The 23,277-nt window shown below is 37.2% G+C and overlaps 2 protein-coding genes across 5 annotated transcripts in view; one reads left to right on the top strand and one right to left on the bottom strand.

Moving 5' to 3' along the window:
* The window catches only part of CTNNAL1 (catenin alpha like 1), a 71,675-nt gene extending 56,525 nt beyond the window's left edge, over window positions 1-15,150 (top strand). Inside the window, exons 13-19 of one of the 2 annotated variants that reach the window (XM_009000992.4) lie at window positions 4,257-4,307; window positions 4,387-4,541; window positions 10,094-10,142; window positions 13,743-13,799; window positions 13,944-14,057; window positions 14,675-14,758; window positions 14,900-15,150. In XM_009000992.4, the coding sequence (XP_008999240.1) occupies window positions 4,257-4,307; window positions 4,387-4,541; window positions 10,094-10,142; window positions 13,743-13,799; window positions 13,944-14,057; window positions 14,675-14,758; window positions 14,900-14,959 (570 nt within the window). In that variant the 3' untranslated portion in view covers window positions 14,960-15,150. Of the gene's footprint in view, window positions 1-4,256; window positions 4,308-4,386; window positions 4,542-10,093; window positions 10,143-13,742; window positions 13,800-13,943; window positions 14,058-14,674; window positions 14,759-14,893 lie in introns of both variants that reach the window. The other variant, XM_002743181.5, reaches the window with a different exon arrangement.
* ABITRAM (actin binding transcription modulator) lies at window positions 4,535-23,079 on the bottom strand. Of its 3 annotated transcripts, none has more exons than XM_002743180.7 (6): window positions 22,914-23,079; window positions 21,904-21,955; window positions 21,154-21,283; window positions 18,382-18,458; window positions 18,195-18,264; window positions 16,083-18,103 (listed from the first exon to the last, which is right to left on the bottom strand). In XM_002743180.7, the coding sequence occupies exons 1-6, from the start codon at window positions 22,990-22,992 to the stop codon at window positions 17,966-17,968; spliced, it is 546 nt and encodes a 181-aa protein (XP_002743226.1). In that variant the 5' UTR covers window positions 22,993-23,079; the 3' UTR covers window positions 16,083-17,965. The 3 variants fall into 3 exon arrangements, with proteins under 3 accessions (XP_078230207.1, XP_002743226.1, XP_008999205.1); XM_009000957.4 differs by lacking the exon at window positions 22,914-23,079 and adding an exon at window positions 22,643-22,830; XM_078374081.1 differs by lacking the exons at window positions 16,083-18,103; window positions 18,195-18,264; window positions 18,382-18,458 and adding an exon at window positions 4,535-5,909.
* Between the last annotated feature and the right edge of the window lie 198 nt (window positions 23,080-23,277).

Genomic DNA, 23,277 nt, shown 5'->3' with positions numbered 1-23,277 from the left:
TAAGAAGCAGAGGAAAACAATGGCCCATGTAGAAGTAGCTTCTGAGCAGGAAGTAATCTTGACAACAAATGAGAAAAATAAAAGACTTGTAAATTACGCCCAGCGTAAAATTATACCTGGTTTCTCAGTTACAAAGAAAGGAGCACTTTGATGGCCCACAGTATTCATAACAGGTCAAATTACAGGTCAAAGAGGGACAAAAATATTCATTTGTTTATTCATTAAGTACTACTTGATCACCTACTATTTGCCAGGCACTATGCTTGGCCCTGATGAAAGAATGATGAAAAAGACACTAAAATATAAATTCCACAGTAGGGATTTAAAAAATTATTTTGTTCTCCTTGCCTAGACTGTCTGGTATTCCCCTTGCCTAGACTGTCTGGCACAAGTTTGACACTCAGAAAATAATTTAATAATTTGCTGAGTCAATGAAAAAGGCGGGCCTGGCCTCTGTACTGTGAAGCTTACAGTCTAGCCCAACATTGATCAATAGAAATATACAGTTGGCCCTCCGTATCTGAGGTTTCCACATCTGTGAATTCCACCAATTGCAGATCAAAAATATTTGGAAAAATATACAAAATAGGCTGGGTGCGGTGGCTTGCGCCTGTAATCCCAGCACTTTGGGAGGCCGAGGCAGGCAGATCACAAGGTCAAGAGATCAAGACCATCTTGGCCAACATGGTGAAACCCTGTCTCTAGTAAAAAATACAAAAATTAGCTGGGCGTGGTGGCACGCACCTGTAGTCCCAGCTACTTGAGAAGCTGAGGCTGGGGAATTGCTCGAACCCAGGAGGCAGAGGTTGCAGTTAGCTGGGATTGTGCCACTGCACTCCAGCTTGGCAACAGAGTGAGACTCCGTCTCAAAAACAAAAACAAAACAAAACAAAATAACAATACAATGATAAAAAGTAATCTAGAGATGATTTAATGTATATATGAGGATATATATATAGGTTATATGCAAATACTATGCCCTAACAGATGGTTTTATAGCTAATGTCCTACTGGATTTAAACAAGTAAGGATAGACTGTATAACAACTATTTACATAGCATTTACATTGTATTAGTTTTTTTGTTGTTGTTTTTTGTTTTGAGATGGAGCCTCACTGTCAGCCAGGCTGGAGTGCAGTGGCATGATCTCAGCTCATTGCAACCTCCTCCCCGCAGATTCAAGTGATTCTCCTGCCTTAGCCTCCCAAGTAGCTGAGATTATAGGTGCTTACCACCACACTCAGCTAATTTTTGTATTTTTAGTAGAGACGGGGTTTTGCCATGTTAGACAGTCTGACCTAAAGTGATCCACCCACCTCGGCCTCCCAAAGTGCTGGGATTACAGGCGTTGGCCACTGTCCTTGGCTGTATTAGGTTTTATAAGTAATCTAGAGATGATTTAATGTATGTAGGAGGATATGTATAGGTTATGTGTAAATACTATGCCATTTTATATAACTGACTTGAGCATACTGAGGGATGACTATAAATCAAGGCATATATATAATTAAAAATTGTATAGTAGTCATATTACAAAAAAACCTTGTGAGGTTAATATCTTTTATTTAATCCAATATATTCCAAATATTTTCACTTAAGCATGTAATCAACTTATAATTAGGGGAATTTTTTATAATCATTTTGTCATATTAAGTCTTCAAACTCTGGTGTGTATTTTACCCTTAAGGTGTATCTCAATTCAGACTAGCCACATTTTAAGTATTCAATAACCTTGTGTGGCTAATGGCTACTCTATTGGATAGTATAGGTTTAAACTTGTATAAAAAGAAAATGAATAGAGAAGAAAGAAAAATTACTGATGATTATCAATAGTAACAATGTGATGAAGAACAGATGTTGACTATCAGAGGAGAGAACTTGCAATGAAGAGAGATATAAAATAAAAGTCTTAAGTCTGCAGTTGTAGAAATGATAGTGGGAATGGTCAGTGGTGTAGGGGAAGAACAAATGATAAATCTCCAAATCAAAAAATGTTCTAAACTTAATTAGTGTATTTTTTGAAAAGGGACTGGAATTTAATACTGAAATAAAACATGAGGAACTGAATGTAGCTGATGAAAAAGCAGTCATGACACTGCAAATTAATTCTGTGGCTTAAAAAAAAAGAACAGTGTCTGCCTTAAGCTATTGTCAGAACAGTTTGAAAATACAGATAGCAATTTGTCTATTTTTGTTATTTTAAGCTAACTTAACTCGAACAGATGGTTTTATAGCTAATATCCTACTGGATTTAAGCAAGTAAGGATAGACTCACTGTTTTTGTAAGTGCTGTAATTTAGGGCTACTACAAAATAATTTTTTGAGAATTAGAAAAGGCATCACAAAACTTTTAACAAGTTGAATGAAGCAAAGATTTTATTCAACGGAATCATATTTTTTTTATCTTTAGTAACAAATCATTCCAGAATTATGAACCATTTTCTTAGCTGAGGATAGCATAGCTAATTATAGTCCTAGAAAATTATAGTTCTCTCTTTTAGGAAGCAAAGTTAGAGTCTTGTGCTATTTATATTTAGGGGACTGACGTCTTAAGCTTTACATAACTAAGACGAATGCATCTGACTGCATTCCAAAATAGTGTCCACTAGATGGCAAGCTTGGTTACATTATTAAGATGGTTTATTTACCTTTTCAGGCAATCAATCCCCCTTTCGGTCGTCATTAAACGCTTTAATAATCATCATCATTAGTAAAAGCAAAAATAAAAATAATGAAAATGCAACTAAATTTAAAGAGTAATATAAGGTATAAAAATCTAAATGAAATAAAACCTAAAAAGCTTGAAGGTGTTCCTAACTTTCTTAAATGTTTTATCAATTGCTTTATAGTCAACTAGACCAAGGATGGAGATAAAGATGATGTGACCATTCAGGGGGGAGCCAGAGAGATCATTGGTCATATTTGTTTATTCTCTCTCTCTCTCTCTCTCTGTGTGTGTGTGTGCGTGTGTGTGTGTGTGTATGTATGTGTGTAACAGAGTTCCTTTATTTTCTGTCCTTCAACTTTACCTATTTCTTTAATAGTAAACATCATGAGAAAATCTCAAAAGGGGTATGGTCCATGGGCAGATCCAAACCCCATGAGGCTGTTTTGTTCTGTGGTGAAACTGGTAACAGAATAGTTGGTCAGAAGTGACAAGTCATGGTAAAAGGGGAAACAAATATATATATATGGGAAGATCTTTTTCCTTAAGGTATTAGTGATGATTTTCCTTCTTAAGCCAAATGGTCACATGAGTGTTTTGTTTTATTGTAATTTATATTTCATGTGCATGTATGTGAATCCGTACCCAGTATGTGTTTGTGAGTATATATATGTTTCCATTTTAAAAAGTTGGCTCCCTGCATCTGTTGGCCCCCCTTTCTCTACAAACCCTAGTCATTCGGAACTCCTGCCCTACTGTGGGAGCTTTCACCAGATCTGAGTTGGAGGAATCATCTCTGTGGGCTATCATCTCCAGAGAACTTTGGAATATATTTTTCAAAGAAATGTTGCTATTGGTGGTGGTGTGGTTTGTCCTGGTACTCTATTCTTCGGGTATACAGGCACCAGTGGATTAGCCTGGTAACTAACTAGTATGGAATATTTTCTCCCCTTCCGGGGAAATACACTCCAAGTTCCAGATAATTTACATGAAAACAAACTTTCTCTTTCAAAAATAGGGAACCATTGAACATTGGTTCACATATAATCTCTTTGCAACTTGGGATATGGGATTAGCAGTTGGGATATCAATGAAACTACAGTGTTGAAATTTAGCTTTCTAAGAGCAAATTAGTAAAAGGAATTGAATTCTGGAGTCATAACATGAGGAATGTACAGAAAACTACATATAGCAACTAATTTTAATATATCATATCATATGAATAGTTCAAGCATTATAAGCATGTTGAACAGAGAGGCCAGGGAGGCTTGGGGACATAATTGGATTCCAGGAATACTGCAAAAGTTGTCTTGAAGTCCTGGAAGCCCTTGGGAAAAGAGGAGAGCAGCTGTAAGCATGGAGGCCACAGAGCAGGCAGGGCACTGACCTGCTTTCTTTGGCTCCAGATTTCAAACTAACAATTCAAAGCTGAACTCACCTACTAATAGAGTATTTGCAGTTGGTAAAATATTCAGTATGTAATTACTGAATAATTTAAACTTTTATAATACACACTTTGTTATGCTTTGTATTACTATTGTGTTTTAATATACTGCTTTTTTAAGATAATCTTAATCTTTTTATTGTCACAGAAGAATAATGCAAGCCTGAGATCATTAAAGCCAGACAAGCCTGACCCTGAGGTAAGACCTATTCCTACATCAAATCTGCCTTTTAAACAATAGTGATAAAGTCATTGTGATTAAAATATATATTTTGTAGGAGCAAGCCAAGATAGCAAAGCTTGGACTTAAGCTGGGTTTGCTCACCTCTGACGCTGACTGCGAAATTGAGAAGTGGGAAGATCAGGAGAATGAGATTGTTCAATATGGACGGAACATGTCCAGCATGGCCTATTCTCTGTATTTATTTACTAGGTAAATGTAGTTGTATTTTTTCAAATCAGTATAATGATATCTGGTGTAAAGAAAAAGTTCCATGTTAAATCATTGATAGGTTAAAGTCAGTATGAAATATATGGTAAAAGACTAAAAGTAGTTACTATGACAATTTACTTTAGTGAATGCAACAAGAAGACACATGTATTTAATTAGGATTTAAACTTAGAAGGGATCTTTTGCTAGGTTTCTGCCCACGCTTTCCATAATTGAAACAATTTTACATCCTGTTTTTTATTATCCTGCATATTAATGCCTCTCCCAGCCAGCATCAGTACGTTAAGAAAACATGCCTTTTATGCCTTTATACAGTGATTGATTAGATACAGATGAAGACTGATTAGACACAGATCAAAGAGTAGAGCTATGAGGCCTATGTCAATAGTGTGCCAAATCTCTGTGAGTCAGCATTCATTATATAGAGAATTCCCCTAATGTTAATGTTATCTGACCTACATTCTCTGTCTTGTTCATATTCCAAAACTCTTGATCAAATGCCTTGTTGATGTCAATGTTAGTCATATTTTGGTCTTCCATTATAGTCATCGATACATAAGGTATAGCAATTCTGCTTAGTTAAAAATCAGTTTCTGCTCAAAAATACATTCTAGAATTTTCTCAAGGAATAACTTCAGGCTTTTCACTCAGTTTCTGAAGTCTATCTTTTTCATTTTCAGAAACCTGGAAAATACTTGATATCTCCAGTTTTCTGGCTCCTCTCCTACTCATTCTGATTTTGAAAAGTTAGCCACAGTGGAACATACCTGCAGGTTGTTTCAGTATTCTAGACACTGAAGCTCAATTAAAGTACTGAAGGATCTTTACAACTGTGTGGGCTTTGGGACTCAATAAATAGCACCCCCTTTTCCCACTCAAGTTTTGAACAAAATGAAAAATGAGCAAACGAATAGATAGGAGCCGGTAACATTTATATGGATAAAGCTGATATTGAAGAATATAGTTTTATCAATAAGCAATAAAGTTTTGAAAAATGATCTCTAGAATTATAAAGTCTTACCTCCTAGGGACACAATGTATCTCTATAAAACATGTGGAAGACCAGTTATCTCTCAAAGGCAGCTTCACTTCCAAGAGAAAAAGGAGAAAAGAAAGGGTTAATGTGTTCAATTTATTTTTGCAAAGTCACCAGAAAGACTGAAAAGATGAGCATCCACCCCCTGTATGGGATGGGACAGGTGAGGCAGTGGAGAAAAATGAGGGATGTTGTGCTGGTGAAGATTCCTTCCTACAGAAGAAGGATTAGGAGTAGAGAAGACATAGCCCCAAGCTAGGAGGCATCATTTTCCTCTTGATGATTTCTTCTACCTTTTCTAGAGAGAGAATTCTCTGGAAGGAGAAGGCAGAAATGATAGGAGTTAGAGATTTTGCTGCTGTTTAACTATCATTTGTCAGTAGCTTGCTATATTTTCCATCATTGGGGATCATTCCTTTGGTGGTTTCCTTCCATTGTTATTAACTGTTGATAGCAAGCTTCTGTGATTGAGTCGCAACATGAATTTGACTTTTTTAAGTTCATACCTTTTCAAAATCTGATGGCCCAGGCCTCCAAAAGAATGCAAAATGGGAACTCCTGTGTTTACCCACAATAAATTTGCACAGACTAACTGAAATAACAAAAATCTCTACTTTTGGCTGGAATCAAGCTAGTTATTTCCATGGTGAGGAAAATCATGCTTAAAAAAATATTTTTGATAGTAAGACTTGGGGGAATATATTATTACTTAATGAATATAATTTGATATATAAAATCTTCCCAAATAAAGGGTTCATCAGTAGACTTCTTTTGTTTATTTATTTTTTGAAACAGTCTCACTCTGTCGCCCAGGCTGCAGTGCAGTGGCACGATCTCAGCTCACTGCAACCTCCACCTTCCAAGTTCAAGCAATTCTCATACCTCAGCCTCCTGAGTAGCTGAGATTTCAGGCACACATCATGATACCCAGCTAATTTTTGTTGTTTTTTTGTTTGTTTGTTTTTTGTTCTTTTGAGATGGAGTCTTGCCCTGTCACCCAGGCTAGAGTGTAGTGGTGCAATCTCAGCTTACTGCAATTACTGCCTCCTTGGTTCAAGCTATTCTCCTGCCTCAGCCTCCTAAGAAGCTGGGATTAGAGGTGTGTGCTACCATGCCCAGCTAATTTTTGTAGTTTTAGTAGAGACAGGGTTTCACCATGATGGCCAGACTGGTCTCGAACTCCTGACCTCAGGTGATCCACCTGCCTTGGCCTCCCAAAGTGCTGGGATTACAGGCATCACCCACCATGCCCGGCATAATTTTTGTATTTTTAGTAGAGTTGGGGTTTTGTCATGTTAGCCAGGATGGTCTGACCTCAAGTGATCTGCCCACCTTGGCCTCCTAAAGTGCTGGAATTACAGATATGAGCCACTCTGTCTGGCCAACTTTTTTTAAAAAAAGATTATAGGATCCCCCTTAATTAGTTCTTATTTCAGAATATTTCAGAATGACATGCTCAGAATTTTCTGTTTCAATGTCAGAACAGTAGAGTGTATCCAATGGACACTGGGAAATGTGAGGGGTTGCACTGTGAGGGGAAGCTCAGTGGAATGGGACTTCTTCCTACAATATAGTTATTGGATAGTACTGATGACGTTCAAGAAAAGAAAATGGATTTTTCTGTAATAGATAAATATATTGCGGTGGTTTTTCCAGGCAGATTTATAGCCCCTGCTCAGAGTACTATTTAAGGTTATCTTAATAATTTATATGATTTCCTAATGATTTACATGTAATCATTCATATTTCTTAATAATTCATATATTTAAGATTTTCTAGTGCCTTATAGTTTTTTAAAATTTCAAATTTACTACTACCTTATAGTTTTAATGTGGTTTTTGCTTCATGATTTCATTTGACCTTCACAATAGTTTGTCAGGTCTGATATGGTCACATATCACATAACAGGAATGATATGGTCACACCTCCTATCTCTCTCTCTTTTTTTTTAAATTGTACTTTAGATTCTGGGGTACATGTGCAGATCATGCAAGATTGTTGCATAGATACATTCATGGCAAGGTGGTTTGTTGGCACCATCCCCCATTACCTATACCTGACATTTCTCCCCAAGTTATCCCTCCCCAACCTTCCCTCCCACTATCCCTCCTGTAGCCCCACCAACGGACTCCAGTGTGTGATGCTCCCCTCTTTGTGTCCAAGTGTTCTCATTGTTCAATACCTGCCTATGAGTGAGAACATGCGGTGTTTGATTTTCTGTTCTTGTGTCAGTTTGCTGAGAATGATGGTGGAAGTTTCATCCATGTCCCTACAAAGGACACAAACTCATCATTTTTAAGGCTGCATAGTATTCCATGGTATATATGTGCCACATTTTCTTTGTTCAGTCTATCATTAATGGGCATTTAGGCTGGTTCCAGGTCTTTGCTATTGTAAACAGTGCCACAATGAACACACATGTACATGTGTCTTTATAACAGAACAATTTATAGTCCTTTGGTTATATACCCAGTAATGGGATTGCTGGGTCAAATGAAATTTCTATTTCTAGATCCTTGAGGAATCACCACACTGTCTTCCACAATGGTTGAACTAATTTACACTCCCACCAATAGTGTAAAGGTGTTCCTATTTCTCCACATCCTTTCTAGCATCTGTTGTCTCCGGATTTTTTAATGATTGCCATTCTAACTGTCACGAGATAGTATCTCAATGTGGTTTTGATTTGCATTTCTCTAATGACCAGTGATGATGAGCATTTTTTCATGTTTGTTGGCTTCATATATGTCTTCTTTTGAAAAGTGTCTATTCATATCCTTTGCCCACTTTTGGATGGGTTTGTTTGTTTTTTTCTTGTAAATCTGTTTCAGTTCTTTGTAGATTCTGGATATTAGCCCTTTGTCAGATGGGTATATTGCAAAAATTTTTTCCCATTCTGTTGGTTGCTGGTTCGCTCTAATGATTATTTCTTTTGCTGTACAGAAGCTCTGAAGTTTAATTAGATCCCATTTGTCTACTTTGGCTTTTGTTGCCATTACTTTTGGAGTTTTAGTCATGAAGTCCTTGCCTATGCCTATGTCCTTAATGGTTTTGCCTAGGTTTTCTTCTAGGGTTTTTATGGTGTTAGGTCTTGTGTTTAAGTCCTTACTCCATCTGGAATTAATTTTAGTGTAAGGTGTCAGGAAGGGGTCCAGTTTCTGGTTTCTGCACATTGCTAGCCAATTCTTCCAACACCATTTATTAAACAGGGGATCCTTTCCCCAGTGCTTGTTTTTGTCAGGTTTTTCAAATATCAGATGGTTGTAGATGTGTGGTGTTGCTCCAGAGGCCTCTGTTCTGTTCCATTGGTCTATGTCTCTGTTTTGATACCAGTACCATGCTGTTTTGATTACTGTTGCCTTGTAGTATAGCTTGAAGTCTGGCAGTGTGATGCCACCAGCTTTGTTCATTTTGCTTAGGATTGTCTTGGCTATGTGGGCTCTTTTTTGGTTCCATATGAAGTTTAAAGCATTTTTTTCCAGTTCTGTGAAGAAGGTCATTGGTAGTTGGATGGGGATAGCATTAAATCTATAAATTACTTTGGGTAGTATGGCCATTTTTACCATATCGATTCCTCATAACCGTGAGCATGGAATGTTTTTCCATCTGTTTGTGTGTTCTCTTATTTCCTTGAGCTGATAAGCAACTTCAGCAAAGTCTTAGGATCCAAAATCAATGTGCAGAAATCACAAGCATTCCTATAGAGCAAGAACAGACAAACAGAGAGCCAAATCAAGAGCAAACTCCCATTCACAATTGCTACAAGAAGAATAAAATACCTAGGAATACAACTAACAAAGGAGGTAAAGGACCTCTTCAAGGAGAACCACATCTCCTATCTCTTTACTGGTAGAACCGGTTGCTACTAGATTCCAGATCTTCTGACTTATCCCTAGTCCGTGGCTTTTGTAATTGTAATTTACTTTTCATTTTTTAGAGTTCTTAATTCTTCTTGGTAATTTTTAATCTGCTGTTCCTTGATCTTCTGATGAAAGTGGTAGCACAAGTATTAATTATGAGTACTTTATTCACTTAAAATTGAAAGTAAGTGACATGCCTCATCAAGCTTAGATAACTGAGTTATTACTAGAGTTGAAATCAGTATTAGAAGTGAAATGTCCTGACTTCTGCTTTGATCCTCTTTCCAGTATGTAACAAAGGCTTTTGGTTAAGACAATCAGATCTCACAGATTTAATTTATGAAGCAAAATGAAAAAGGTTAAAAAGAGAAATGGACCTTAATTATAACTTGCTTGTTTAATTTTTTTATATTATGAAATTAACATATATAAGGTTTACTTGGGGAAAAAATTATCCTAAGAAATAATTGTTAAATATTAAAGTTGCTTTAAGAATAAACTTATTATCAGTCAATTCATATTATTCTTCAAAATCTGGAATCTGTTAATTCACAAATGCTCTAAAATTTTAATATTATAGAAACCAATTTTCAGGTAATAACTTTTTGTTACCTTCTTAACAATTCATTTTATTTTAGAGGTGAGGGGCCACTGAAAACTTCCCAGGATTTAATTCGTCAACTAGAGGTATGCCTTGTTTCCATTGTATGCTAGTACTTTAATTTCATGCTAAAAGTGGGTAATAACTGTTTTCTAGATGATTTATTAGACCATGTGTATATACTTATATCTGTACATTCCTATGTGCTACAGAGAACAGTAGAAAAGTAGAAAGGTAGACAGCTTGCCGTGACATTTTGCAAAACTTTCCTGATCTCATTGGAAACTTAAATATTATGAGCATTAAGTAGAATGGGCTTTATTGATAGTCAATAGATGCAATAATAAGCTTTATGTTTACATAAGTAGATGAAAATATCCTGCAAACAGATATAAATCCAGAGTTCTAGAAAGACTTTTGGCCTTTTCATTATTGAATTGGATAAAATATATTGATTACATGAGATAATACATGAGAAAGCCTCTGTTAAAAGGCTTAAGACTATTAGAGGGTATTAAGTACATATTAGTTTCCTTCTTTCCTTCTGTATTCATGATGATTTAGGGCATTAAAGGAGAGACAGATATGCTAACACCCACTCTTATGCCATGTGTCTTAACAGGACTTAACAGGACATAGGTCCATCTGTAATTCTACTCCCTCTAGTTAGAAGCTTTAGATTGGCAGATGGGTTGCAAATTCCTTTTATGTTTTCCCTGATCCCCATGTTAGCCTGTTTGTCTCTCTAGAACCAAGAGCATTCTTGTATGTAAATTTGAAATTTCTGTCACTTGATCACTCATATAGTTTCCTTCGGCATTCCCATTACATTTAAGATTTGGAATTTCTATCACTTTATCACTCTTATATAGTTTTCTCTGGCATTCCCATGCACATCGACTTGAAACTCTGCAGAAAAGGGATTTCAGCTTAAGAGAATGATTATAAACATAATCAGAAATATGATAGAAAACATGTCTTCTGGATTTTTCTGTAGACTATAAATGAGCTATTTCCCTTAAGATAGTTGAAATAAATTCTAGATTTTTTTTTTTCAGTTTGGCCCAAGTCCATTCTGTTATATCACCCTGTAGGGGTGTTTTACTACAAAAGATCTACTACTTACCTTCTTCCTATGTGAGCTTAGACATTAAACCAATGTCTATTGAATTGTCTCCAAACTGTGATTAACATAAAATGGCATAATTCATTCAACAAGTATTTATTGAACTTGTGCTATATGTAAGATCTGGGGGAAAAGAGCTCTGTGGAGAAAAGTGAACAAAGCAAAGCTCCTGCCCCTACAGAACTTATGATGTAGCGGCAGTATATAGACAATAAAAATCTAAGTATTAGATGCACATATGTAAGTACTTGGAGATAAAATCATGTAGGACTAGAATACAGAGGTGATAGAGGGGTGATCAGAAAAGACTTCTCTAAGGAGTTACTGTTTGAGTAGAGACAGTAATGAAGTGAGAGAGTTGGATAAATAAATGAGGGAGAGGATTTTGATGGCCAAAACAAGTACAAAGTCCTGAGATGCAGGGGTAGGACTGGGTGTATCAGAAGAGTCAGGAGGCAGTTATAGATGGGAGTGAAGTGAGCCAGAAGGAAAGTGGTAAAATATGATGGCCATGGGGAGAACTTTGACTTTTTTTCCCTGCCAAGGATGACTATAAACCCATTCAGCGTTTTGAGAAGTATGATCCAATTACGTTTTAAGTAAGGTTTTTGGCTTGAGCAGCAGAGTAAGTCGTAGTGCTATTTACTAAGACAGGAAACACTGAGGGAGAACACCAGATTTAGAGGATGGAAATGGAGCATTTTGTTTCACACATGTTGAGTACAAAGGTCAGGTAGGATATACACTTGGCTCCCCCTGTCTGCAGGTTTTGCATCTGTAGAGTCAACCAACTATGGATTGAAAATAATCGAAAGAGTAAAAAACAGGCTGGGTGCAATGGCTCTCTCCTTGGGAAACCAAGCTGGGAGGATCACTTGAGTCTAGGAGTTTGAGACCAACCTGGACAACATAGTGAGACCTTACCTCCACAAAAAAAAAAAACAAAACCTAGTGGGGCATGGTGGCACACACTGTAGTTCTAGCTACTCGGGAGGCTGAGGCAGGAGGATCGCTTGAGCGATCTAGCTACTTGGGGGGCCAAGGCTGTAGTGAGCTGTGATCATAACACTTCATTCCACTCTGAGCAACAGAGTGAGACCTTGTCTCAAAAAAAAAAAAAAAAAAAAAAGGAAAAAGGAAGAAAACCAATAAAACATAACAGTAAAAAAAAAAAAAATACATTTTAACAGGTGAGAGTTGCAAGGGGGAAAAATAATACAGTATAACTACAATTTACTTAGCATTTACATTAACTTAGGTATTATAAGTAGTTTAGAGATGAGATGATTTAAAGTATATGGGATGATGAGTGTAGGTTATATGCAAATACTATGCTGTTTTATGTAAGGGACTTAAGCATCTATAGATTTTGGTATTCTTGGAGAGGTCTTGGAACCAATCTCCCATGGATCCTGAGGGATGACTGTATGAGACTGATATCAGGACAGTTCAGGAGTGGAGACAGAGACTTGGTAGTTATCAGCTTTAAGGTAGTTTTAAAACCATCATGCTCTATGAGACAGACATGGATTTTGTCCCCAAGGGGTGTACAGGCTAGAAGGAAAGAGAAAATTTGCAGACTAGAAAGTGGTAACATGAAGTGATAAGGAACACATGGGGAAGTGAATCATTTAGTTTGGATGGAATCTAGAAGTAAAGCTTACTGGTTTCCCTTTTAAAGGGAAGGTTGCAAAGTATGATTTGACCTTGAGATGACTTTATCCAATGATGGCAAGGTGTTAAGCCTTTTGCATAGAGGGTAAAAATTAACTCTGGAATTATTGCCTCTTCCTTCTTAGTATTCTTTATTATGAAGATCTATTATTTTTATTCACAAATCACTCTCAGTTTTTTCCTGTGCTTTTCATTATTACTACTGCCATCTAAAGCTAAGTCTTCCTCCCTTTAGTCCCTCGGTATCTCACTCAAAAATATCCTGCAAACCATTTTAACATATTATCCTAAATACTTCTATCTTACTTAGCCAACCTTATTTTTCACTGTTCTTCTCCAGCATCCTGTTCATCTCACTAAATTATAGAATTCATGGTACATTATGACTAGTGAAAATTAGTTTAAAAAAACAGCAACAAACCTGGATTGGTTCTCTCAAATGTCTGGTTATGGAATATGTATGGGTGACGAATTTTGTCTTACCTAGATGGAAGTGGGAAAGTCCTAATCCTTTTGACCTAATGTTTCAAAACTCATCATCATTTTATAATTGGGCATATTTGAGCTCTAGGTTCTTCGAGTAATCTAGACATAATTTGTGTGGCTGGATATCAGGTCTGTGTGACCCTCCAGAATAATTGGAGGTCTGGTGTAGAGAAGCCGTTCCAGGGATGGATTCTGCATCTGGTCTGTGAAAACTCCTTCTGAAAACAGTTAAACCCTTGCGTATTCCTGGTACAGTGAAAAGTTTAGGAGTTCCATGACAGACTTTTTGTGGCTAGGCTTTATTTTTTAAATTCTATGTAAAAATTATTAGTAAGTATATTTCTTACCAACTATCCATAAAACATCAGTCTAAAATAGTGGTGTTTTCTCTTTCTACCAGGTTTTTGCTTCAGAGGGTTTAAAGCTTACTTCCAGCGTACAAGCTTTTTCAAAACAGGTAACATATGTCCACCTATCCAGTGCTGGTGGTGGTATCATGTATACCCACTTTGGGGGTATAATATCAAGGTATAAACGTATTTAAGGTATTAAAGATGAAGTTTTGTTGTGGGCTGTTATAACTTGCTAAATTACATTTCAGCTGAAAGACGATGATAAGCTTATGCTTCTCCTGGAAATAAACAAGCTAATTCCTCTATGCCACCAGCTCCAGACAATAACTAAGTCTTCTTTGCAGAATAAAGTATTTCTAAAGGTAACGTATTTTTAAAGGTAAACTTTCACACATCTATCTTTATCAGGTTAGTGAAAGCCTCTCTTAAAGTGTTAATACCCACAGAAGGGCAATTTATTTCCTTTTTTCATGCCTTGTCTACAAGAATCATTTATTATCTATCATTGTAACTGACCCCAGGGAGTAGCAGATTCACCAGATAGTTTTTTGACATGATTAATTCCATAGCACTGAGCAGCTACCATTCAATTCTGAAATCATTACCTGTCTAACTAGGACACAGGTGCCTCAGAGTCTGGTGTCCTATAATTTGTCTGAGAGAATATGGGCTTGTGCCCACAAAGCTGAGTGCAAGGGATTGCAAAGGATGGGATTTAATTCCACTATTTGGGATGTTTTGAGAAGCCCCTAAACAGCTTGCAGTAGAATGATTGATTTTCCACCCACTCTTTCTGCTGGGATTCCATGAGATAGTGACCCCTGCACCTGTATCCTGGGGCTTTAAGTCAGCTCATGTGCCTAAATCCATATACATTAGATTTCCATATGGAGAAAATTTTATGTTAAAACTAAATAAATGATAAAGTTTTTAAAGTACTACTTTTAGAATATCATTTGCATGCTTTTTGTCACTGTAGGTTGACAAGTGTATTACAAAGACAAGATCCATGATGGCTCTCTTAGTTCAACTTCTTTCACTTTGTTATAAACTGCTGAAGAAGGTGAGGTAGTTTTTCTATTTAGACTCATACTTTAAAAATTGGTTTAAGGGAAAATGTAAAAGAAAATAGTTACTACTTAATTTTGTAATTTTTTTTCAGAGTGAAACAGAAACTAATTGTCTTAACTCTTTCCAGCTTCAGATGGAAAATAACAGATGGGTCTCAGTTACAAATAAGGACACCATGGATGGTAAAACTTGAGAAGCTTTTAGCTCAGATCTCTGGAACATCATGTGGTGAAGCTGACATTTTTAAAAAGCAAGTGATCCTTTATCTTTTCAGAAATTCATCAGTTTTATAAAGAAAACAATAATGAAATTTTGCTTTATTTTCTGATCATGAAACTGATTGTGAAGCTTTTTGACAACTAATAAATGCCATGGTAATTGCTAGATTCTAATTGTAGTGTGATTTTAAAATTGCACTGTGTTCTTTAAAAGTCAAACCAAATATATTGTCTCGATGACAATTTAATCCAAAGATGGTATTTTGAATATGTGCTCACCTTTGGTATATTTTACCATAACTGTTTTCTTTCTTTCTTTATCATCTGGAACACTAATTTCAGCAGAAAACATACATAGTCTGGGTGAACGCAGGGTTTTCCTTAAACCCGTGGACTCCTTCAATCCCTCTGTTCTCCGATGACCCTGTCTCAGATCATCCATGCGAGCAGCAAATTTGTTCCCTAATAAGCATTTTATACAGCAGGAGTGGGTCTGCTGTGCTGTATCCCTTGCCTACTTCCAAAAGCAAGGTAGTGGAACCCCACAGAATCCTGGAACAACTCCTGGAGGATATGAGATGTGTTTTTGGTTCTAGTTCTAGCATAGCTGGCCAGCCTGCCCTGAATATTAGCTAGAATTCTAAGCCTATCTTAAAGACTTAAAACATATTTTGAACTTTCTCAGTATTGATTGATGGAAGATAAAGACAGAATAAGGAAACTAAGAAGCTATTTAAATTCAGAATAATCATACTTTATATATATATGGCTTTGAGATGTTCACCATAAAACAAAAAACATCTTTCTTTAGTCTTTTTAATTTAGGAGTTTAAATCTTTTCTTGTTTTTGTGGGTAGGGTAATGATTGAGGATCTGGTTTACAGATTTCCTCATGATAAAGTATGGCCACTTTGTGTTGGACTCCAGTCATAGTGCTTGTATCCTAAAGCTTTGACATTCATTTTGAAATCTTAACAGGTCATGTCAGTTGCCAAATGGCAGTAGATAATATAAGCTTATCTAATGATCTTTATCTGAGTCAGCCACCACAATCTGTATTCACAAAAGATCCATATGGAAGAACCACAGTACTGCCAGTTGACCATAGCTAGTCAATATTTTATTGAAGAAAATTTTCACTGTTGTCCTTTGGGAGAAAATGTGATGCACTCAGCTTTGTTAATGCCCTTTGTAAAATCCTTCCTTACACAGTTCAAAATCATCAAGCATGACTTTTTATTCTCTGAAACCAAAGTATTCTTTTAAATTATAACATAAATTTAGAGAATTATATGAGGTGATGTTATATGTAAAATATTATACACAATTCTTTTACTATGTCTAGTGTCTGTTTTATGAAGACTTTAGGAGTCTTTGTGCTACCTAAAGTGAGGATCTGCTGTTTGTGTTTATATTTGCAGCTAATAGCACCATCATGGAGGTGTTTTCCCACTTACTACATGTATCATGTCTGATGGGTATATTTAGGGGGCTAGTCATGCTGGCACTCAGATTACAAGAAATTTTTTCCTATGAATCAAAATGATCTTTAAGTTTCATTTACAAAATCATACTTAAAAATCCCAACCCCCATTTGCACTTTCATTAGAGAATATTTTTGCATACCTGAAAAAAGAATATTCTCTAATGAAAGAGCAAGTAGGGGTTGAGAAGGGGTAATTTATGACTTCAACAGCATAAGAGGATAACCAATGGAATTTATACATCAAATGATTTCTTCTATATAAAAATGTATTTTACTAAAAAAACAGGGATGTTGAAATGTATGTTACATCCCTTACAGAAAAACAACAAGTTTTATAGTCCTTTTATTTGAAATTCAGTGTAAATCAACCTTAAACTATAAATTCATAGTTGCTGGAGATTTTTTTTTTTTTAGCTTAAATGATGTGAAAGCATTTGTTCCACTCAGAGGCTTCCATGCTTCTATGCCTTTGAATGACAGATTCTCAGTAACTTCTTAGCTGGTAACTAGAATATGTGAGACTGAGTGACTACAATGTATATATTTCAAGAACTAGCTTTCCACATTTCCTAGGAAAGCCTTTGTATTTTTCATAGCCTTTCCACATATCCTTCATTTAAGAAGTCACAGTGTTACAGTTTTACTTTGTTTCAGAGGGGAAGGCTATCTTGTTGACATAAGAAGGGCAGAAGATACAATATACTCTATACTCCAGCCTCTTCCCTATAACCTAAAAGGGAGAGGAGCTGAGGCAGATGGGCTAGGACTAGGCTTTTTGGTAGGTACATTATAGCAGATTAGGTAAGAAGGGTGGGTTAGGTTTTTTTTAAACTTCAAACTGATAGGCAAGTGAGGCAAAAGCAATAACTCTATCATAATGTTCAAACAGAAGTAAGTTAAATTGCAGTATAGTTATCCCTTGGTTTATATAGGGGATTGGTTCCAGGACCTTCCGCATATACCCAAATCTTCACATAACTCAAGTCCTGCAGTTGGCCCTTCGGAACCTGAGGGTTTCGTGTTTGGTTAATGATATATTTTTGATTCATTTATGGTTAAAAACAAACCATGTAAAAGGGGACCCTTGCAGTTCAAACCCATGTTGTTCAAGGGTCAGATGTATTTACTTCTGGATTATGGGATGATGGGTAAATTATTTTTACTTGGCTACTTAAAACTTCTCTGTATTTTCTAAATTTTCTTCAAAGAGCTTTGTTTGTTTTTAATCAGAAAAACATCCCTTGCATGCCAGTTGTTTGATCCAAGAGAACAGCGTGAGTACACAGGCAGCCAGATCTGGCAGGCTGAAGGCAAATGGGAATCAAGGCTCATTATGCAAGACAGAGAAAACAAAGTTAAGTGAAGCACTAGGCCTCCCCTGCATATGGCTGGCTGTTAGGTATGCTTTGCATATACTGGTTCTTCTCCTTTAGTGCACAGATGGTTTAGGCCAGGTAACAAGAATCCCGCCTTGCTTTTTGCTCCATGTCAATCCTCATGACGTAGCTGTTGTGGCATTAATGCGTTTCACCATGACTTCTTCATATTGTTTTTGTGTCAGTAACCCTTCTGTTATGCTTTTACTTTCTTCAAATTTCGGTAACACAACTGCAATGTAGCCTTCAGTAGATGGCTGGAAAGGAAAGAACATTTAGTACTGTCAAATGATGAAAAAAATCCAATGAAAGGTACACAGAAAAAATCTTACTTTTTCTCTCTTTTACCTTTTCTTGAAGAATAGATGGCTTATGGAGAATGTTTTCATTCACTTCCATCAAACGTCCTCTAACACAGCTATTAAAAAAATTTAAGATTTCAACATGTTCGTAAAAAAAAAAAAAAGGAATTGTTTTAAAGAAAAAAATATTACCTCCCTTTGGTCTCCTAAATAGTGACTAAAAAGTTACTCACCTAGATACAGTATATTCTTCACCATCTGAGCAGTAAATCTTACAGAGAGGTGCAAGTTCTGTTAGAAACTGTGCCCCCTGTGTAATGAGAGAGAAGAAGTATCAATTGATGGACGTTTCCACTTTCCTTTGAGAAGTAGCCCTTCGGTGTATAACAGGATGTATTCCTGGAACTGGTGTTTTAAATCAAAATGACTTAAGTATATAAAATCCATTTATTAATTTCAAAACATATATGAATGTAAGTATCTACTGTGTTCCACGTAGGTACATCCTGGGCTCTAGGGATAAAAAGCTAAGACACATGATATATGGGAATTTAGTTACAGACTAACAATATATTTTATCAACTGTAAATGAGAAGGCTACATATAACCAGGTATAAGGATTTCAAAAGTGTGGGAAAATCCATCAACAAGAAATCAAATAAAATTCAACATGACACAATATGACAGCAATATTGTATAACGTTAGTTTCATTAAGATTCCTACCTCATTTTAATATTAGAACTTAATAAGTAAAGGAACTTATTTACCAGGATCAGTTACTAAGATTTTTTTGAAGAAGGGATATTTTTATTTTTTTTTCCTCCTCGTTTTAAATCCCTACTATGTTAGTAAGGGATATTTTTCTAATTAAGGAAAACAAAAACAAAGCATGTAATTGAGGAAATGTGGAAAATAAAAGTTTTAAGTAGCAAAATAATTTACCCATTAGTCAATACTACATTTTGGTGTATATGTGTTTGAATGTTATAGGGTGGTTATTGTTTCATATACTCCAATGGATGGATATACCTGGGGATGCTCTGACAAGTATCTACAGGGAGGCTCATGAAAGCCAATGCAGGCATGTTTCATGTGTTGCCCTCTTTTTCCTCAGGAATTTTTCCTGTAGTAGACATAGGCATTTGAGGTTAAGATGCTATTCTTTATGACCCCTTTATTTAACCACTCAAAACATTTTTAGATGGGATTCAGATAGTACTATGTTGGCTTCACTCCTCTGCACGTGCATTCTTCATTTCAAAATACTAGAGTCATTGTGACTGTGTGCTTCTGGAAGGAAGGGGATGCCTTGTGTCAAAAGAGCAGACACAGAAGAGCTAGGTCTGTGCCAAAAGAGCAGAAGTGTTTTGATGCCTTTTTATCACCTCCTTTGGGAGAATGACTGGCAGTTCTGAGATCCAATGAAAACTTATCTGTAGTCAGTTCAATATGCAGGTCCCTCTCTGTTCATTTGTAACAATAGTGTTACTTTTTTTTTTTTTTTTTTGAGACAGGGTCTTGTTCTGTCATCCAGGCTGGAGTGCAGTGGTACCATCATGGCTCACTGCAGCCTTGACTCCTGTGCTTAAGCAATCCTCCCACCTCAGCCTCCTGGGTAACTGGAATTATAGGTGCATGCTATCATGCCCAGCTAAGGTAAAAAAATTGTTTTCTTGGTAGAAATGAGGTCTTGTTATGTTGCCTAGGTTTGTCTCAAATTCCTGACTGCAAGTGATCCTCCCTCCTTGGCTTCCCAAAGTGCTGGGATTATAGGCATGAGCAACTGTTTGTACCTTAAGTGTTACTATTGTAGACTGAGATTTATCATAGAAACTTCAGCAGTCTTAAGTGTTACACTTATTGTAATGTGTAGACTTCATCTTTTAAGAAAGGTGCCTGCTTTTCTAAGTCCACTAGTTTCTTGAGTGAGGAAAAATCAATAATTGTAAGGTACATTATTAGGGGACTTCAGGCCTACAAAGGAGGGGGTTTAAATAAGGGTCCCCTGGAATAGTGAGAGCAATCACCTCTGAGTATGAGCTCAGTAAATGAAGGACTTACATCATTCACAGGAACTTTCCCAACCAGTGGGTTTGTCAAGACATTTTAATATGTCATTAAATTCTCCTTAGTGTGATACTCTCTTTAAATAATCTGTCCATCTTGCCTAGAGTTATAGAGGGTAGAGAGAGCATTCTGTATAACTGAGTATTGTGTGCAGGTACAGGGGGTGGGTAAATGTGTATTATACTGACAGTGCTTTAGAAATGGAAAAATAGTAAGGAGAAATATCATATATTTTCTTGTATTCATGTTTTTGTTGTTGTTGTTGTTGTTTTGGGGGGGGGTTGGGGGAGACAGAACCTCCTAGGTTCAAGCCATTCTCCTGCCTCAGCCTCCTGAGTTGCTGGGATTTCAGGTGCTCATTACCACGCCTGGCTAATTTTTGTATTTTTATAGAGATGGGATTTCACCATGTGGCCAGGCTGGTCTTGAACTCCTGACCTCATGATCCACCCACCTTGGCCTCCCAAAGTGCAGGGATTACATGTGTGAACCACTGTGCCTGGCCCCCTCCCCTTTTTTTTTCTTACTCCCTTGGGAATTTTTTTCTGTTTATATATGGAAATACATGGTAAAGAAGTTGGTCACATAAATTTTACAGAACTCAAGATACTAGTTTAATACAACTAGAAGCAAAAAAATATCTTGTTATATTGCTATTAGAGTTTTCCTTTCAAAGACCTGCCTTCCACTTCCTCCATCCTAGGTATCATAGGGATAGTAGCACAGAACCTAATATAACAGGTATTACACCTCCTGAGATACCTAATTTTTGGGAGTCTGAGAATTTCTTTAGGTTAAAGTGTACCTAAAATCAGCACCTCAAACTGCTAGAGAAGTATGCTAAGCATATGCTACTGGATTCTAAGGTTCATTGTATCTATCATTACCATGAATATAGAAGATGTAAGTAGATAATCACAGAATTATAGGAACATACCCGCTTAAATTTCCCAGAGACCTTGTTCTGAAGTCTGCTACAGTTGGTACTGATCTGATAGGAAATGCTTTTAATTGTTTTTCCACTCTGAAGAACTGGATGAGATTCTGCCAATGTGATGACACATATTCTACAAGGAGAAAAAAAATGGTCCTATGTAATTGCTTGGAATAGTAATTTTTCCTCCCATAACTCCTATTTGAATAAAAATGTATGAACTGGTATTTGTTTAGTCAAACTATCATCTTCCCCCTTTTTTCTCTGGGTATTACTGGAGCATAACTGTAGAATGGAGAATACAATAATAAAAGAGAAAATAAGATTGAATTTCTTTCCCAGGAAAGGGAAGAGTACCAGAGGTTTTTAGGTAGGTAGCACTGGGGTAGAAGACAAAGAAGGCATGCCTGTGTATACAAGATACCATATATGTCTCTACCATAGCCCTTTCTCTGGGCTCTAACAGTTCAGTAGTTGGGCACAGACTGGCCACCACTTTAGGTAGCAGCTGATGATGTGGTCCTCCATTTGGATGTTTGAGTAATCAAATTTATTTGAGAGTGGCCAGGCACTGGAATACTCATTCTTGCCAAACTCCTTTAATAATACCATTTCAACATAGTAGAAGATAATTAATGTATGTTTGTTTAGTGAACATATTTGTTCAATCCAAGACAATACCAGGTGATAATACCAGGCTGCAATTCCAGAAGAAAAAAGTTTTTGATCATTTAAAATTCCTAATTTGCTTACCGGTTAGAGTGCTGTAGTATACAGTGATCCTCACAAGATTTTCCTTTAACATCTAGAAGAATAAACGAGTCTGAAATCAATATTTACTACCACTATGTGGAAGTAAATCTTCTTTGGGTCATGGAGATAGTTAATAATGAAGACTAGATACATACATGCTACATGCTGATCACTGGTATCCCTTCATTACTCAAAAAGACATACTTAAAGGCTTCCTATAAAGTATTTAAAGAGCTCTGGCACAGACAGAATAATTTACTCAACGTTAAGGTAATTCCTTGTTCCATCTTACTTTACCCTCACTTCAAAATGAGTACACACAGTATTTTTACCAGGAAAATCCAATTAGCATCCCATTCTTTATGATACAGCAGTATATTTCTTGTTGGTGGTTTCCAGGACTGTCCCGATGTTGGTGCAGCAAGTCCGACATTCTGGGAAACCCCTCACTCATGGGTGAACTGGGACAGTTGGTCACCCCATTTTGGGCCAACAGAAAATATGCTACAATGTATTTTTTAAACTGAGTATATCTATTATCACTGAATGAAAGGAAGAAACTAGGGGTTAAGCGGAGAGTCCTCAACGATGCTCCCGCCACTGGTACTGCTTACACAAAAAGAATACCTACTTCTAAGTCGCAGATGAACAATACCGGTCTCCTTAAGTAAATGTGTAGATTTTGCCCCTCAATCCCTCCAGGCACTTAAGGACTGTTGTAATCTAGTCCTCTGCCTACCTCCGGGGCCTCCGTTTAGAATACTCATCTGCGAGCAACACCCTAGAGCTCGCACTGCAGTCGCCGGCCCTAGAATGTGCCCTGCTGTATTTCAGGCCACCAGGTCTTTGCAAATGCCATTCCCTGGGCCTAGACGGAACACAGAAGTCCAGTTCTTTCTGACGAGGGGAGGAAGCGGCAGGGAGAGCGCGCGTGGTTTATGATGTCAACGTAGTCTCCACAGCATTAGCCCAATGCAGCCAATCAGAGATCAACATCATTCCTCACTTACCCGCTTTGTACCAGCGAGTGAAGTACCGATCCACGAGCGAAGGCACCACCGGCTCCGCGGCTTCGGGATCGGTAGCCATGGCGACCTCCGGTGCCGCCACCCCCGCCCTCCCGGACCCGAGCGCTTTCACCTGGCAGTCCGGAGTGGGAGTGTTCTTCAGGCGCGCGGCCTGTGTCGTGCGCACGCGCGCTGCTCCTTGCTCCGCAGGCTCCGCCCCCCCATTGTTGTGCTTTAAAGTCCGACATCAAAACAGTTCAAATACAAAAGTAGGGCAGGTGCGCAAGGGGACAGAGGGACAGCGGACGCTACCAATGTAGCTCCTCTACCTCTACGGTGCCAAGGCTACAAAGAAAGCCAGCCGCCG

This window comes from Callithrix jacchus, chromosome 1, assembly GCF_049354715.1.
Source record: "Callithrix jacchus isolate 240 chromosome 1, calJac240_pri, whole genome shotgun sequence".
NCBI lineage: Eukaryota > Metazoa > Chordata > Mammalia > Primates > Cebidae > Callithrix > Callithrix jacchus.
Note: the sequence above shows the minus strand (reverse complement) of the source record. Positions and strands in the feature narration are given on the sequence as shown.

Excerpts from the sequence above, each read along its gene's own strand:
- ABITRAM (XM_002743180.7), bottom strand. The coding sequence starts at position 22,992 with ATGGCTACCGATCCCGAAGCCGCGGAGCCGGTGGTGCCTTCGCTCGTG. Across the intron at positions 21,284-21,903 it reads ATACTACAGCACTCTAACCG|AATATGTGTCATCACATTGG; the intron begins GTAAGCAAATTA and ends TTCTCCTTGTAG. Across the intron at positions 18,459-21,153 it reads TCTCTGGGAAATTTAAGCGG|GGGGCACAGTTTCTAACAGA; the intron begins GTATGTTCCTAT and ends CTCATTACACAG.